We start from the raw sequence: 18,216 nt of genomic DNA on the forward strand, positions 1-18,216 counted from the left end.
CCGGGGACAGCGCGGGGGTGGCGGGGAGGCACAGCCCTCCCCGGGGCCCTAAGGGTTCCTGCCCCGGCGGCCCGAACCCCCCAGATTCAAGGGTGCCCCGATAAAGGAGTGAAAAGGGGAAAAAAAAAAAAACCCCTTATTTTAAAGTGCCTCACCTTTGGGACAGGGCGAGGGACCACGCTTGGAAAGCGCTGAAGGGCAAAAAGAACTGTTCCAAAAGAGAATCTGGGGACAGGGGGACGGAGGCTCCACAGCTGCCCCTGGGCTGGTGGGCAGCAGGGAGGACAGGGAAGGAAAAGCACGCACTGCAGCAGCCTTGCTGCTCCGTTGATCCCTCCATTGGGGACCACCACCTGAACAAAGCACGCGACCGGCAGGGAAACTACGGGAGATGACAGCAGCTGGAGTGATCCCCAGTAGCAGGATCCAACATCCCAGTATGAAAATACTGTAAAAGTTCTCGGCCCCTCAACGACATCCTGAAGCATGTGGCTGTCTTTTAAAAGCCCCCGCAGAGAACACTCCTCTCTCCACCACGGAGGCCACAGCAGATTGTTTACAGGGCCATCCCAAACCAGACCACTTGCCTAGCACCACAGGAGAGCAAAGAGCAGCTCTGGCCGTTCCGGCGCTGACTTCTGGGCTTTGTCTTTCCAGCTCTGGAAAGCCATCGTGTTTTTTTTCCTCCCCCTTCAAAAACGCCCCATTCTCAGTGACGCGGCCCCAGACGCAGGTGAAGACCTGAATCAAAAGATGAGCCACAAGCCATGTTGGTGGGAGCAGCATCTTTACCCGATACTTTACAGAGAGGACAGCACTCAGCAAATAACATCTTTCAGCCCATTCCCATTACAGAGCAGCAGTTCCCCATGGAGAGGGCTCCCCATTTAAAAAAATTAAAATTAGAGCCCGCCTGCAGCAGGTTGCTTATACAAGGCAGGACGGGTGGGAGAGCCAGTTGCTCCACTCCTTTTAACTGCTCTTACACCAGAGGCAGCACCACAGCTGAAGCAGCCCCTCTGCAGTTGCCCCCATCCCCTCCACCCCGCAACAGTCCAGAGGAGCGCAGAGCACTCAGCCAACCGAAATCCTGGGGTGCTCTCTCCACGTGGCTGGGCCAGCCTCTGCTCTGAGGTCCCACCAGTACAATCTGCTCTGAGGTCCCACCAGTACAATCTATCCAGGAATTCCACAGCTTCTTTCTCAGGGGCAATCTAAAAATTAAAATAAAACCCATAGCATTTTCTAATAATATTAAATTAACGTGCTTTGGGTGTGGACCCACTAGCTCGCTTGATGCTCAAGCTCTGCAGACAGGGCACATCATAAAGTGGTGGTGGTGGTGGTGGTAAGAAAAGTCCTTTTCTTCTTCCTAAGAAAGGGGAATATTAAGGAGCCAGCAGCAAGCAGAAGCTGCAAACACAACAGGTTTTGATTTCTAATTTTAATTTAAAAAATCCTCCTGTTCTGAACAGTCTGGGCTCACCAGAGCCTGGTGTCACCCCCCAGGTGTCCACTGCAGCAGCACTCGTCCACAGGTGGTGGTGGCAGGGCTGGGACAGGGAAGCCGGGCGCTCCTCCCCGACCCCATTACTGCTTGGGCATGGTGAAGTCCCACGCCGTCTCCTGGGCGCATTTCCACATCGCCCGCATGAGTCGCGTGAAACCCATGTCCTTGGGCTTCTCCAAGCCTCTCATCAGGCGCTGCTTCATTATGGCAACAAACTCCTTGTTGCTCAGCTCACCGTTCCCTGCGAGACAAAGGAAAAAAAAAATACCAGAAACACTAAAATCCATCAACAACCTCCTCCCTGCACGCTCCAGTGTCCACAAGTGTCATTTCTTGCAGAGACTAAAATCACATTTGTCTTCAACCTCCCCAAAATAACCAACACGGGTTGCCAAACCACAGCATTTAAATCCCAACCCTATGAATGCTGCGCTGCTTAGCCTGGCACTGCCAGAGAAAAGCAAATGCAAAGCAAACACCCACACACCCACAGGAAACTCTCCGCTTTAAGTGATGTAGGAAATTCCAGGAGCACAGGGTAGCAGAGCGCAGATTTTTCTTAATGAAGTAGAAGGGAAGATTCATTAAAGTAATCTAGAGAGGTTACTGAGAATGATGTCAACTAAATTTATGTTAAGATTATAGTAAATTGGGGCAAATTTTATTCTATAGTTGCTTAACCACCAATAAATGAAAACCTCAGGGATTTTCATTTAGGGCACTGGTTGATCGGAGGGGACAGCAGCAAGTGATGGTGTGACCAACAGCCCAATGCCTGTCAGCTGAGGGGCTGATGACCTCTGCCACGATGCCGCACACATCCAGCTGCCTGTTTGACTCCCCTGCCTGTGATGCACAGCTGATAGCACTGATTTTGGCTTCTGGGGAGCAGCAGAGGAAAGCAGCCCAGCTTTGGGCACAGAAGAAATAGGAGGGGCATCAGCCTCACGAAACAAACCCATCAGTGCTGTTGGTTTCCCAGATCGAAGGAGAGAGAATCTCTCTGGCTGATACAGGCAACCACATCATTATGTCTCATGAACTGGTTTCTTCATTTGAGAGCTTTTTTTTCCCTGCCTTACATCCGAATGCAAATCAGGGCAGTGAAATTCCAACAAACTATCGAGGGGCGACTAAAATTCCCTCTGGTGCCACAGGTTTTTGATGCATGCAGGGTAATGTCTATAAACACTGATGGAGTGAAAACACACACACACGCACAAGAGCTCTGCACCTGCTTTTCCACTTGATTCCTTCCTTACAGGGACTCCTCTAGCAACCAGTCTTTCCCCCCAAAGGTTTGCTATCAAACTATTTAGCAGATACTCCTATGAGAGGATGCAAACAGAGAATATTCAGCTATGCTTCAGTTCACTCTAATCTCCAGCCTGATCATTTGGCTTGAGGATCGTATTAGAAAGTGGCACTGAAGCACAGAGAAAAATAAAATGAGGTGCAACCTTAGAAAGGTGCAAAAAGCAGGTGGGGCTGAAACCAAGAGGGACAACAAGGAACAAAAGAATTAAAGATTATTTTTTCCATGTTCATATTTATATCAGAAAGCAGACAACTGTCTATGCATCACTGCTGACCCTTGGAGCTGCCAGATCCCAGTGACTGTGCTGGAGAAGCAGGGCGCCAGCAACATCTCTGGTTTTGGCTTGACAGTTTTGGGCAAACACAGGATTTTGCTACTTTCCAAGTCTGAATTGCTGCCATCATCCCCTGGTGGCAAAGACTCCACTAATTCTCATTAAATCAACTCGAGACTGCTTCAGTGCAGCAACGAGCTACCCCAAAGCACTCACAGCCCCTGCAGGCCAGCAAAGCAATGAGCTTCCCAGCAGGGCACAGAGCTGCCATTAATTAATTAAGCTGATATTTGTCCAGGACTTTGGAGATAACAAAGTACCACATAGGCTCGTTTCCAACACGGGAGCACAATAGCTCATTTTGTTAAACAAAACAGAGTTTTGTTGTGAGGGAAAAAAAAAGCAGCTGTGTAGCAAGCTGTGTATGTCAAACGCTCGCATCCAGCTCTTTAAGATCAACATCTCAGAAGCTGAGTACCATCAGATACCCTTCCCAGAAGGGCAGGAGCATCAGTATGGATCCATGGCCAAAGAGCAGATGGTAGCATGGCAAGAAGAGTCAAGGCCATGGCAAGCTTTCATGGCTGGAGCATTTTTTCCCTGTATGTCTTCCCCCAGATCAACTCTCGCCCAGCCTGGTTGATAGGAATGAGGTAAGGTTGGGGTCACTCACCGTCACAGTCGAAGAGTGCAAACACCACGTCGCAAACGTGGTCGGAGAGCTCCACCTTGGCCACTGTCCTGGCCACTTGCTGCATCGTCACTGCAACAGAGGGAGGGCACAAGGTTAGTGAGATGTCGTGATCTGCCAGCTGCTGTGAACGCAGCCAGAGGAGCAGAAAACTCCTTTATGAAAACGTATCATGTTCCAGGAGGCTTGAAATAAGCTTCCTCCCAAGCCCCTTCAACACATGCCTCAAAACCAGGCTCCTCAAAACCTTTGCCTTCTTACTGCAACACCACACAAGGTGTGGAGAGGCTGCTGGTGAGCAGCGACGTGCTGATACCTGCGTGTTCAAGATAAATGTTAAAAACACTGAGATGAGATGGGTTTTTTCCCCTTTTGGTTACAAAATCAGAAGTGTCAGCACTACAGCAAACCCCAGGTGGGAAACATCTCCTGACAGGCTTCCTCAATAGGGCAGCTCCTCCTGTGTGTTTCCTGACTGTGTTGGAAAGATGATACTCGAGGAACCAACTATTCAGAGAGGCTGGGAATAATAAAAAACAGTTTTCCTGTTAAGCAGCCCAGGGCCCATAATTGCAGAACAAACCTATCCACCCTCTCCATGCGACAGGCTCTGCAGTGAGCTGACAAGGTTAACCTTGCAATAAAATAAAGACTTGTAACAAATTATTTCACACCCCCTTATCCCCCAGACTGGCAGATGAGCTCTTCAGCACAGAATTCACACCTCTAGAAAAGAGCAATCTGCCGACCTATCAATCTGTCAGGGTTACACACTAGATTTTTCTGCATAAAGGGAAAAACCAAACCCCCACTGATCTGGTTTAGCTGTTTCCCTCTGTATATTCCTGTGGGTCTGGCTACTCTCTAGTCTCCCTTTGACAGCTGCTAATTGGAGGAAGGAGGAGATGTAAGAGCAGCTCGGTGGTCACTGTTTGTCAGGGCTGAAACACCCTGCTCCCTTCTAGATACTCAATAAAACAGAAGGGCTTTGCATGAACGTGAGCATATTTCAAGTTAAATTGCTTCACTACGAAGTCTGACCCGAGGAAACCCCGTCCAGAGAGACTTTGCACCGTGGCAGTGAGCCCACAGCAACTGGGATGGATGTTTAGCTGTGGAGCTACCCTTCAGCAAGGCCAAAGAGGGAAGTAGCGCGTCACAAAAACAGATTGAAACAAACAAACAAAAAAAAGCCTCCGCTTTCATCCACAGTGTCCTTCTGGGTTGACACACTCTGGTCCCTTGGTAGAGCTACAGGACCTTCAGAAATTTTGAAGAGTTACATGTCAGAAAGGAAAAAATAAGCACCCAATCTATACTGTAACTGGATTGTTTAGAAACTGCATAAAGCGTTTCTAATAGTATTTTTTGTTTAAGAGTGTTCAGATTATTGGTTCCTTTCACCCCATTTCTGCTCCCGAGTGAGTTTCGGGGTTTTTGGGGAGGAATCCACAGCCACTATCAGGTTCTTTTCCCCTACAAAATCCCTCTTTTTACTAAATAATGCAGGAGAAAACTGAAATTAAACAGAAGGTGGATTAAAATGTATATTATCTCAGTAGGCACCTGCTGTTTCCCTGTAATTATTCTTTTTGAGTTAAAATCCTTCCCTACATCAGAGATGTAGCTCTGGTCTGCAGTTAATTACTCTGTATTTCAATTCTGTCCTATAAATTCAGGATACGGCTGCTGCTTCTGTGTGTGTCCTGCCGGCAGCCAGACCCTGCCTTGGGGAGGGCAGAGGCAACAGAATCATTAAAAAGCCCCTGGAATTAATTTTGTTTCCAGCTTTATGCCGGAACCTTGCTAACCAAGCCATGGGAACACCACACGTCTCCCCCAGCCCACCCTAGAACTCCTACCTGCTACATGGGCTGCTGGGGGGCTTCTTTTTCCTTGAGCTTTACACATTAATGAAGAGGTTTAGGTAAAATAAAAAGTTTATCTGAACTTACTTCTCAGCTTATTTTTTCCCCAGAAAGTTCTTCTGCTGGGGAAGTACTTTAAAACACCTCAGCTTTGGCAATGGCAGATGTTTTCAGCACTATAAACCATCTTTTACTCAAGACCCAGCCTTTCAGGCAGCAAAAGCAAATCTGTATTTCCTCAGACAGCAACACTGAATTTAATTTAACTCCTTTTAAATATAAGCCTTCTTCCAAGGTGCTCAACCAAGCTCTGATACCAATCTCTTCTCCTGGTGCCCCGGGTACCCTGCTGAAGAGGTTATTTGCTACCGCCATACGTAAAAAAAAAAAGTTCTAATGATTTATTTAAGTCATGCTTTTCTGCTGAGTTTTCACTCTCCTCCTTCCATCTCTATAGGGTGTTGCCTGATCGCTCCCTCCTCTTCGACATGTGCTTGTTTATTTTTCACAGCTGCAGTTTTACCAGCTCTAATTTGTACTCACGGCCACCAGTTACTGCTTCCTCTTGTTAATCCAGCTGCATGAGTGTCACCTCCATCACATTGTTTTTACTCGATGCAAAAATTCTGCAAAAGTGTTATTTCACAGAGGCTGTGTGACTGTGCAGTGCTTGGTAATAATTTTGTTGGTTTTTAAGAAGTCATAAGGAAGGGGAACGTGTCTCTGCTTTCCACGCTGGTGGCTCCAGATTACAACTTATCTCAGTGAGGCAAACAAACCAGCATCATTTCTTTACCATTTCACAAAATGAAATAGGTGCTGTCTGGGGAAACATCCCCTAAAACAAAGCTTGCCCAGATTTGAGGTTTTGGGATGGCTGGAAAGTCTCCTGGATTTTATACCACTGAAAATGAGCACCATGTTTCTATCTTGAAAAGCTATGCGGCTTTTAAAAAATTTCAAGTGTTAGTGTCTCCCACTGGTTCCTTTAATGAGCCATCTGAGTGATTTTATGCAAGTTCAGTGTCTGACACAGTCATTATCTCTTTTTTCAGTCCTATTCCCAGAACCGCACTGTGAGTAATGCCTCACCCCGTGCTTACAAACAGAGCTGCTCTATGAGCGAGAACCGAGCCAGATGGCAAACTTCACTTTTTTTCGCTCCATCTTGAGATTAATCACACATTTGTCCAAATAATGGGCAGCTGGGCTGCTGCCTTCATTTCCCGAAGGGCACCCAGGGTGATGGGAGCCGAACTCATTGCCCCGAGCGGTGCAGGCTGCAGAGGCAGGACAGGCGTATTTTGGGCTCCCAGAAATCAGGCTATGTAGGGTCTCATGCTGATATGCACGTTTCATTTTAAGCATCTCAGTTGGAAATGTTTGATGCTATCATTGACAATATGGCTAGGAAAAAGCTATTTAACTTTTTTCCAAATAATTTGCATCTGTACATACTGGAAAATCCATCCAGAAGAGAGACATACAAACCCTACACAATCCTGTGGCACTGCACATTTTTCTTTTTCTTCTCAAAAGGCGAGGCTGCAGCCCTGCAGCTTACTAGAAACTGTTGACATCAAAGGGAGCATGACGGAAAGTCACAGAGATCACGCTTCTGGGGAAAAAAGCAGAGCTACCAGACCAAAGGCAGAGCCAATCCGCCATTTATATAATATTTACAGTCATAAATAAGTAAAGAAAGGAGATTCCAGCACAGAAAGTGGTTTCTAAACTGAAAAGCATTCAGCATTTTCCAGGGGCTGTTGATTTACGGAGAGCTTGCTCTCAGGGTTACCGAGCTGATTTCTTAAAGCCTTGCAGACAGGCATCCTCTGCTGTGACAGAGCTTTGTCCAACAACTCGGTGCATCAATGCTCAGCAAACACCACACCGTCATTGTGCCTATGCTAAAACCAAAGGGCAGGTTAGCTCCAAACCCCTCATGCTTGAGGATGTGGTGCCAAGCACTTCCACGGTCCCTCTCCATCAGGACACACATATGCACACGTCAACGTGTGAGAGCAGCAAAGGTGACAACCCGCGACCCTGACTAGCCTCGGCATGACACCAGATTTCTTTGTTCGACTCTTCTCCTTCTCACAAATTATTGCAAATTCTCGTCCAGGCTTTCTTATACACCCAGGGAGGCTGTGGCACCTCCGTCCTTGGAGATTTCTCAAACCTGACTGGCGGTGGCCCTGGGTGAGCGGCTGTAGGTGACCCTGTTGGACTACAGGGTCTCTAGAGATCCCTGTCAACCTCACCTCCCTGCAGAAGCCGTCTCCACCCAGCTACCAGCATTGACTACACACCGTTACTCCAGTGGAGTGATCTGAGCTGTGCCTCCATGGGGGACTGACTTCTTTCATCCAGCTCTGAGGGCAGATAAAAGCAAGCAGCAACTCACTGAGAAACACGTGCTGCACTCAAAACTCGCCTCCACCTCCTTCCAAATTCCCTCTCAAGTCTGCAGCTGTTTCAAGCTCCATATTTCAAATCAAATGATCTTTCATTAAGCTCTCCTGGGCTGCAGCCTCGCTCCAAGCCATCCGAGTCACCAGAGCAAGAAGCGGGCTCAGCTGTCTCCCCTCGCTTTGGCCCATGTCTAGCGAAGAGCATCTGTGCCTTGCCCTAAAACCCGAAGGAGTTATATACCGTGGCTCTCTGCTGGCTCCAGCAGAATGGCTGCTTGAGAAGTCTGGCTGCAGATGGTGGGGGGAAAAAGTGCTATTCATACGCTAGCCTCAAAAGGGGAATAAGCAATGGATTCAACTCCTGTCCTACTGCCAGCCGTAAGTCTAGTCTGGGAAACTCCTAAGTAATGCTTATGATTTAAAAGAATGATGGCTATTATGTTTCTGGTAAAATGAAAGATGGACTAACAAAGTATCTGTGTGTTATTCTATGCGTCATTAAAATAGAGGTTTATGATCCTTTTTAGAAGAAGAGGCTACTTTAATTCAACACAGAAAACAGGTTGTCAAGCTATGGCTGTTTTGTACCATCCATTTTTTTCCATCTTAAATTGTAAATGGCCCTTCTAAAATTATAGTAACATTTGCTGCATTAGGTTAGCAGCAATTTATTTGATACACAAACTATCCTCCTCCTCTGCCCCACATGATGAGTAATTTCTGCATTTGTTGGTTTTTAATAAGCCACCTGATGCAAGCTTGACTTTTGCAAGAGCACACCCCATTTATTGCTTATTTGATTTGTGGGTGCAATATCCAGACTCGGAGTGCAGGCATATGGAAATGGTAACACACAGACAATTTAGGCACGGGAGCACACAGATCCCTGCTGCAAAACCCAGGCGTATTGCAGGATAACCTTCCTCTTCTGCCCGAGCCCAAGGAAATCTCTCCCGACAACTGTGAGGCTGCAGGCCAGGACGGAGGTCCAGGGACAGCTGAGCCCACAAGCAGTTTGAAGCCAGGCCCTGCACACACTCAACCTTCCCCCAGGTTTATTACTCCCAGCTCAATGGCTGCAGCTCCAGCACAAGCTCATTAATTGCACATAATTAAACAGCAATCACACTGATTTACCAACTGCGCATGGACCTAAATACTCCACAAATACATATTCTATGACTAGGCAATGGCTAATGTACTGTAGACACCAAGTAAATTGGATTTGCTGGGCTATTACCTCCTCGTGAGGTGCTGCAGAGAGGGCTCTGCGCGGCAGCAGCACATCCCTACTTCAGATTTGTACTTTTAAATTAAAGAGAATCCTGTCAGGTTCTTTTAAGTCTTAAGATAATGGTGATCTAAAACAAAGAGTACAGATGATTTCCTCCAAAAAGTCAAAGATGAGGAGGGCTGCTGACACGCACAAGAAGAGGTGTGACACATTTGACTGCCTCTGTAACTCCAGTGACCAAAACCTATTAGTGTCTTAATATTCCCACAACAGCAGTGGTTAGAAGAATAGCTTACTTCTGAAACATCTAATTTTGCAGCTGCCTAAATACATCAGGTTGAACTTGCTAGCAGACAAGAGTTTAGCCTAAAAAACTTCTAATGAGTTTGCCACTGTTTTTTTTTTTTTATATTCCCAGTCTGAGTGCTTTAAAAAACTCTTAAAAAAACACTTAGAAGAGAAAAGCACACACCTGTGACAGATCCCTGCAACAAAGAGTTGGATATTTTATTTTTACGTGTATGGTATTTTTCTTCTCTTTCCCCTTCCCTCTCCTTTCCTTTCCAAATCAGTGTACCAGATCTGAGACCATACCTGCTATGGATTAGCTCACAAAAGGAAACACACGATGAGATAGGATACAGATTGGTCTGATTGATAAACCACACTATTACGAAGCTCCCCAGGAAACACCAGCTGTGAATTTTATTCAGCCAGCTCCTCTGGCCACACAGTGTCCCTAGACTGTGGGTCATCTGTAGAGACCCTGCTCCAGACAGACTTTAATGCTCCATCTGGGACCTCAGAGGGGTTCCAGTGCTCCCCCTCCTTCCCTCCAGCACGCCTGGGAGCTCCAAAGGTGCTTGCCATTGCTTGTATTTCAGATCAGAAATGTAGCATCTGGCTCTGCAGCTTGTATTTCTAGGCAAAGCCTCTTATTTTAAAGCAAAGCTGAAAAAAACCAAGGGTTGAAGAGTTCCTGCCACCAGCTGCACTGCTGGTTAGTGCCTCTGCCGTATCAACCGAGACCTCTACAGAAGACAGTTTGCAAGAATACTTATAACACTGCTTGTCTTAGCCAACAATAATTTTCTAATTATTGTACTTTGTAAAACGGGAAAACACATCACTTCAGAAGATGGGGATGAAGAAGACACCCTGGTGTGCCTGGGCTCTGGTACCAGAGCCTGTGATACGCTCACTAGGTCACCTTGCTTCTGCACATGTCAGGCCTGAACGATCCTGCTGGAGATGTCACCATCAAGTCACCACTTCCTAATCTATTCAGGCTATAAATTTCAGGCTTTTTGCCCTCTACATCTAAAACTGGGGAAGTATAAAACCTGAAATTCCTCTTTCTCCACGGCCGTAAGAAGTTAAACCTCTCATTACATTTTTAACCTGTCAGGCTGGACTCGTTCACCATCTTCCCAACTCCAAAGACACAGCATGAGTTGCGCTCCCTTGAGCTTTCAGCACCTGTCAGTCTCACAAGTTTTAATACCTTTATCAAGTGAAGCTCCCGCCATGTGGTAGAAGCTCAACGCTGTGTCCACGTCGTTTATGTTCTTCAGAAAAGTGAAGAAGCTCTCCACCTCCTCAAACGTTAGCCCCTAGGACAGAGAAAAGACAGCCTTACAGTGATGGGAAAAGGAGAACATGACAATACCTGAATTACCAATGACAAAGTGACTGGTCGGCCCAAAGCTGCAGGCAGAGGGGAATCCATCTGCACACTCAAAACACTCCAACACTTGAGGATATAGTTTGCATCCAGTACTTTTGTTAACCATCTCCACTCCCCTCCTGGCCCCACCAGTTCTGCAACGGGAAGGGACTGCCCCATGCACAGTCAGCAGTGGGAGAGACCAAAAAAACATTTCTCTGGCCCTCACTCCACAGCCAGCTCTCGCCCAGAAGAGTGGACACACCTCGAGCCTGTGGTTGGGATGCAGGAGACTGCTGCAAGCAGGTTGATTTATGTATTTTTTTTTTTAAGCCTGCACACTTTGAACGACAATAATGAAATATTTCATGTGCTGCATGGTCTATCCCAAGAGATTCACGGATCCCATGTCTTACGCAGTGTTGCAGAAGGTGACACTGCAAATCACAGACAGTATAGATGTACCCCAGTTAGCTTTGTGGCTGGTGCAGCCCCGCACAGCCGATGGGCGGGCAGGGATAAGTGACACACTCCTCTCTCCACCGATCCAACCAGTGAGGAGTGTGCCTGGAGAGCACCTGCTGACAAGCACAGCCCCAGGACCCCCACCCGGTTACGCTACACAGCACCCGATTCTATCAATGAGTTTAGCGCCAGTATCAGTGCTGGGATAAGACCCGCAGCCTCGAAACTCCCCCACCACAGCCTGGAGCCAATGGAGGAGGTAAATCATCACCACAGTAATAACCACTCAGCCTTCCTCTCTGGAAGAGATAAATCAGCTTGTTGAGAGGAGTTCAGGTTCAGGCTCCTCCTAGCCTGTCTAGCACAACAGACTGATATAGCAAAATAGTAAAAACCCCAACTGCATAACACAGCACAGTCTCACAGTCTGGATGGAAGAGCACATGTTCAGCGGGTCCTGTCGAATATAAACGTACACAATCCGTTGTAACCCTGTGCAAACTCTTCCCAACAACTTCTAATCAGGGAAGAAGCCACCTATTTTTTTTTTTGAAAGAAAAAGGGCATTTTAAAATTATCTCCTCATACAGACACAATGCCTCTAGAATTGTAAGCAGAAAAATTACAGAAAATTTGTAGCCTACCAAGAAGTATTTCAGCTTCTTCCTATCTTTGCTGTAACTGTGTATGCAGTAATGCACATAAAAATGCAACAGCAGGCTTTGTCATGGATCCAGACCAAAAAGGATGAGAAAGCAAAATGCACAGATGGACAATGGATCTGAAAAAAATCCCCAGTTACTCTACAGGGAGCTTTCTTTAAATGTATAATTGCTCCGCTTCCCAAGCGGCATGCTAAAAGATGTATGGCAGAATTAAATAAAATACTGTCCTAGCAAAAAAAAAAAAAAGAAATAACTCAGATATGAGTTCTTTGAGAGGCATCCCAGCAGTTATTCTAAGCAAAGAGCCCTAAACTTTGGATTTTTCTGGAATCTTCCACCACAACATGGCAGATGTCAAGGCCAAACAGCATTGCTGTCCATGCAAAACAGCCCCGTGTTTAGTACCAACGCTGCAGTCGCTATTGCTTCAGCGGGTAACATGGAAGGTTCACATGCTTACAACTTGTGGTCCTTTCACCAGCTGAAAAAACAAAAGCAATGATGTACGGGGGTACCCTGCAAATCTGGGCTTTCACGTGGATAGAGATACTGCAGCAAAAATGCCATCGGTATTATGAAATTGAATCTTTTATTGATGAATACTGTAGTTGAGACTGGCATCAGCATTGATTCTTTTCCAGCTACAAAAATAAAATAAAAATCAGAGACTGGGGACAGCCTCAAGATTCCACCGACAAGCTGACAGATGAACGATCACCTTCATCAGTCAAAAGACTGAGTATGGGAATTTATCTATTCCCCGTTGATGTGTTTGTCAGCACTGCTGAGCTCCTCATAATTTCTTCATGTCCCCACTGCAAGGCCAATAGATGTTTCCATTATATAATAAAGGCTTGTGTTAATTTGGAATTGCATATCTGGAGAGCACTAGGGTAGCAATTACAGGATCACTTCTTTCAAGGCATCTGTAGATCTAGCTGTAGATTCAGAAGCCTGAATCCTTTAATCCTTTAAGTAATACTAACAGTACATAAGCAGGCAGACTCCAGAAACGCATACCTGCTTGCAACATGCATCTTAAGACAGCTCACACTCCTTCTGCAAAAGTTAGGGCTTTTCACCTAGGAACCCAGGAGTCAGCCACTGAGAATTACATCTCGCTCCCACCCTCTGCCATTTCAACAGAAAAAAATGCTGAAAATTACCTGAATCACTAGTTTCCAAAGAGTCAGCTTGGTTTTCTAGTAGTTAGGGAGACATAAACTAAATACCTTGCTTGTAAATACTACCAGGGACTCAAGTCCTTTTTACTAGGAGAAAAGCAGCTATGTAAGAGAAACTCAATCATAAGCAATTTTAAACACAGTAGAGTGTGGCAGCTCTGCTGAATATGCAGAGGAGTTCATGTATCCAGGGTAAGATGGGATTTTTCCTTAAGAAAAATAGAAATTAGAGTAGATTATCAATTAATACAAGAAAACATGCCATCCTCAAAGGCAGGAACATAGATTAAGTGCTGGAAAAAGGCTAAAAGTTAGATTAAAACCAGACCTTTAACATTTTGGAGGCTGCCAGCGTTGCCTTGTGCAGAAAAGGCAATTGCATCAAACAGTGAAGATAATGTTTGGCAGATTTCATAAGAAAGCACTCACAAGGTAAATTGCAGTTCTGAGGCAAATCTTGTCAGGTAGGCTTGGTACAATTACTGCCAGCCCCTCCCAGCATCATACTCTTGAAATTATTTTACTCCCTCTTTCTTTGGAAGGCGATAGCAAGTCAAAACCCCTATTGCTTTTGGCATAGAGAGGAGTTACAGCAGGTTAGTGAATTGTGCGGATAATCACACTACACTGGTATAAAAGCAGGCTAGTGAAGTGTGAAAGAAGGGATTTGGAGAAAAATTCTTCCTGCAAAACATGTTTGCATCATAAACCACTCTGCCTTACAAGGTAGTCAGTGACTGGAAAGTATTGCAGGATAAATGGAGTGGCTGGGTGGCTGTCATGTCCCTTTCAGATCTGGAAGCCAAAAGGAGAGCAGCGGATAGCACTGGCTCCGCTGCCTTTTTATAGGATGGGAGTAAAGCAGAGCCCAACTGAAGCAGCTGCTTTTTCTGCAGATGTCTGGGTTACAGGCACAGAGGAAGAAGCAATGCCGGTGTTGAGCCTCTGCAGTTTCCAGTGGGAGAACACTCTCTGGCTTAATATTCCACTCATTTACAAAGAAAACTTTGCCACCGCATCCCTGAATAAGTTATCCAGAAAGCTGGAAAGGCAGTTAATGTGATTCTGGTCACAGCAGTCCTGCTTCTAAACAGATCGGGAAATTTATGCAATGTAAAAACACTGACAGCTGCACCACGGTGATCCAACAAAAGTGCGTAAGTGTATAAGATACAAAGTGCTGCACACACATCTGAAAAGATATGGTCTTCTAAAGTATGCCAGGAGGGAAAAAAAAAAAAAAACACCTCACAAACTTTCAAGAAAAGGTTCTCTTGCATAAAAGACAATGCAGAGTTAGGCACTGGGCTGGATTCTCCGTGAGCTAAAACCTGCTGAGGTGGAGGATTTCAGTGCCTGATTTTTCCAGCTCTGCATAAATGTGGACATTGAGCTTCCCTCGCTGCTACAAAGGCTTATCTGCCTCTGGTGCAAAGCAGCTGTCACTTCTTGCATCCTCTATAACTCCTTAAATGATTAAATATCTTGTACTTGTTAACAGAAATGCTGTCTCGTTTTAGGATTTTGGGTGTTTCATTCCCCCAGCTCTAAGGAATCATGTTTTCCACCAATTCTGTTTCTTGCAGATATCATTTTTGGTGCTGTTCCCCAATTTCTCTCGTTGAAAGTCCTTGGAATAAAGAAAGATAACTGAATTCAGTCATCTGCAAATCGAAACACAAACTGGCTGATTTGGGAATGAGGAATAAGGTAAAAACAAAAAGTTCTTCCTCCGCCACAGATGTCAGGGTCTTGGCTTACATGTGAAAGGGAGAAAACATCTGCCGTAAGAAACCTTCCAAAATAACTCCCTCTGCCTAATTTCTCGTATACCCATCTACTGTTCAATAATATATATATATATATGTGTTTGTGTGTGTATATACATATATATAAACCACCCCAAATCACAAAGAGAAAGAAAACAAAAAACTGACAGTTCCGGAACGTTAACAGAACTGATATTTTATGTTACGACACACATCACAGTTAAGTACTTTTTTCCACAAGAAATCAAATCATTTCTGTTAAAACTCAACAGGAGCAGAGATATTGGAAAAGCCAAATCTGCAGCATCTCACTCAAAGATCTAATAAACAGACAGCCTCGGAAACACTGATAGTCTTATTAAAGCCGGCGACAAAGAGCTCGAGAAGTGACATTTACAAATATTAACATGCAATGCATCTCAGCTCTGATGACATATTGACACCATCTATTGGTAACAGCCTATTAAATATTCAGCCTGTTTTCCTACACAACATGAGGGAATCTGCAAAAAACCCACTCTTTTTGGCACTACAAGGCCACGAGAAGCTGCAGGTTCCATAGCTCCTCTGGCAGGAACATAAGTCTGAGTGTGGCCTTTTGCCTCGCTTATGGTTTCCTCCAGTTTTTACCTTTTTGGCATTATTTGGAGCTAATAGAGACCTATTAGACCTATTAGTCTACGTGCCCTGGTGCTTCAGTACACCAAAATTCTCCTCCAGCACCAGTGAAAGAGCAAGAAAATGGGAGAAAATAGTTATTGGGATGGCTTCACATGAGCTAAGGATTTCTGCACATCACAGGAGTCCAGCTAAAGCACCAAAAAAAGGACAAAAAAAGGACTAGACCCTGGCCAACACTTGTATTTTATAACACACTTTGCATCTAAACCAGTTAAGAAATAAATGCTAGTTCTGCTGTCAGGAGGAAGCGGCTCTAGAACAGTCAGACTGACCCAATACACAGGCAAAGACTTTCCCTCCATTCTCATTTTGACGAACTGCTCATTTATAACCTAGCTAATAAAAAAACAACCCATCTTTATAAAAGCAGATGTGAAATTCTAATACTGAAGGAATTTAACAGCTCATACTTTCCTTACCTGAAAAAGCACGTCCTTTCAGTACAGATGTCTTATTAATGATTTTAGGATCTGCAATCTTACTCCTCTCCAAATAATTTTTCACATAAATTGATACCTAAATAATAAACTGCCCAGTCACAGTAGCTAATTAATCCAAGGTCAAGCCAGTAACTAGGAACAGTCTTCAATGTTTCTTCTGGCTCCAGACCCAGGGCACTGTTCAACAAATTTAAATTTCGAAAATTACAGCATCCATTTTAACAGAGACAAGCCTACACCCTGATCTGGACATTGATCACCGCACTTCCACCTCTTCCATCTCCCTGCTGCTGGCAAAGTATATCATCGGCAAAGTCAGCACATCTCCCCACAGTGCTTAACAAGGTGTGAGTGCCTCTCTTAAGAAGATGGAGATTGCTTACTCATTTCTCAGCGCGGTATGGGACAGCTTCACCCACTGCAACTTCCCAAATTTTCCGTGCATGCCACTGACCTCTCCATCTTGGAACTGCTTCTTGAGCTGCTTCAGCATGACAGTGAGCTTCTTGGACTGCACCCCGCTGTAGGCCAGCAGCATGCTGCCGAACTGCCGCTCTGTGATCCGCCCTTCCACCGGGTCATGTCGCTCAAACTGCAAAGAGAAGAAGAAAAAAGGAAGATGAGAACAAGACCATGCAGCAGAAAGCTCCATCCAGGTTAAGGGCATAGGCACTGTAATAAAAAATGAATACTGCAGGAAACACTCATGAAGAATACATCCTAATGCATTTGAATATTTGCTTTCCCCATGACCACCTCCATCAATAAGTCAACATTTTCCCTACGTGCTATTCCTTGGACAACTTCTGGAGGAAGTCTTTGTATCTTGCCCTCTTAGTTTTATCTTGCAGTGGGACAGCATTTGTAGAGCTGGACTTGAAAAGGCAGGATGAGTGCCCTTAACTTGAAACCAAGCTAGCTTCCACAGATCTCCAAAGGAGTGGAAAGCAAGAAGAAATACCAAGGTGTTCTTCACATGCACTTCCAGCTTGGAGGTCTGAATAAGCATGCAGAGAATCTGGCTGCTTCATTCCCAGGTCTGTGCAGGACTGAGCTAACATGCAAGTGTGTGCTGCAAAAGAAGCACATATAGGAGCGGTTCCATGATTGCTATAAAGCGGGTCAGCAGTTAATAAACCAGGAAAGAAAAGTCTTGCAAAAACTAAGTCTTATTTTTGCTCTTCTCTGCTCCAAGCTCTATACTAGTGTCGTACCAAGGGAAGGTTCATGAAGATCTCTAGACTTCACCTTCCCCAGAAAGTTCTCCTCATCCTCAGCCCCTTCCAGTCCCCGACCATTGCTGCAGAACTTCTCACAAGCCCTTTGGCAGAAAAGGGTTTTCTCCATTAATCCATCTCTGCAGCGTTAGCTTAGATTCTCCTGGCTTTCAACTGCAGGGGAGGAGGGAAGAGCTATTCCCCGACTTGGAAAGGTGCTGGGTTGGAGCACCAAGTCTCTGGTAGCTGAATAATGCAGATTTCATCTTTTCATTTTTTCCCCACCTACAAACATCAACATTAAGACTTCAACCAACTTCGCTTTCACAGATCTCAGCATTCTGGATCCCTTATTTGATTTTCTTCAAATTTGTCAGAAAACATATGACCTACACTAGAGCTGATTACAAGCCAGAAGATTACATTTAACAAAAAACCAAATTTTCAAATTCTCATGGAACAAGTTAGTACCACTGACTTGACATTATATTGCTTGCGAGTTAACCATTTCTGCCTCAACCATTCTTCCAAGCTTAATGACACAGCTAACACAAAAGCCAGCAAGGCACCCAGCCAAGATCAAGGTGGGGAGATGAAAGGCGGCAGCTCCACCAGCCATGTGTAGGCAGGGCTCCAGACACGGCTGGCTAGATACGCTTTAATATATATGCTCTTTAGCTACACTATATAACAACCAGGCTGCTTGCTAACAAGCTATCACAATTTCCACGCTAACGCCAAGTTTGGGGTACATATTTTTTGAGTTATGAGCATATCAGCCAGACTTTTGCTGCTTTTCCCGGTAGGACACCAGGTG

At 45.3% G+C, this 18,216-nt stretch overlaps 1 protein-coding gene across 1 annotated transcript in view; it reads right to left on the reverse strand.

The window, feature by feature from the left end:
• Positions 1-1,590: 1,590 nt before the first annotated feature.
• The window catches only part of MICU1 (mitochondrial calcium uptake 1), a gene marked incomplete at its 5' end in the record, with an annotated part of 61,478 nt that continues 44,852 nt past the window's right edge, over positions 1,591-18,216 (reverse strand). Inside the window, 4 exons of the mRNA XM_010079063.1 lie at positions 1,591-1,751; positions 3,776-3,865; positions 10,817-10,925; positions 16,637-16,774. Of these exons, the coding sequence (XP_010077365.1) occupies positions 1,591-1,751; positions 3,776-3,865; positions 10,817-10,925; positions 16,637-16,774 (498 nt within the window). The remainder of the gene's footprint in view (positions 1,752-3,775; positions 3,866-10,816; positions 10,926-16,636; positions 16,775-18,216) is intronic.

Source organism: Pterocles gutturalis, unplaced genomic scaffold, assembly GCF_000699245.1.
Source record: "Pterocles gutturalis isolate BGI_N339 unplaced genomic scaffold, ASM69924v1 scaffold31783, whole genome shotgun sequence".
NCBI classification, from domain to species: Eukaryota; Metazoa; Chordata; class Aves; order Pterocliformes; family Pteroclidae; genus Pterocles; species Pterocles gutturalis.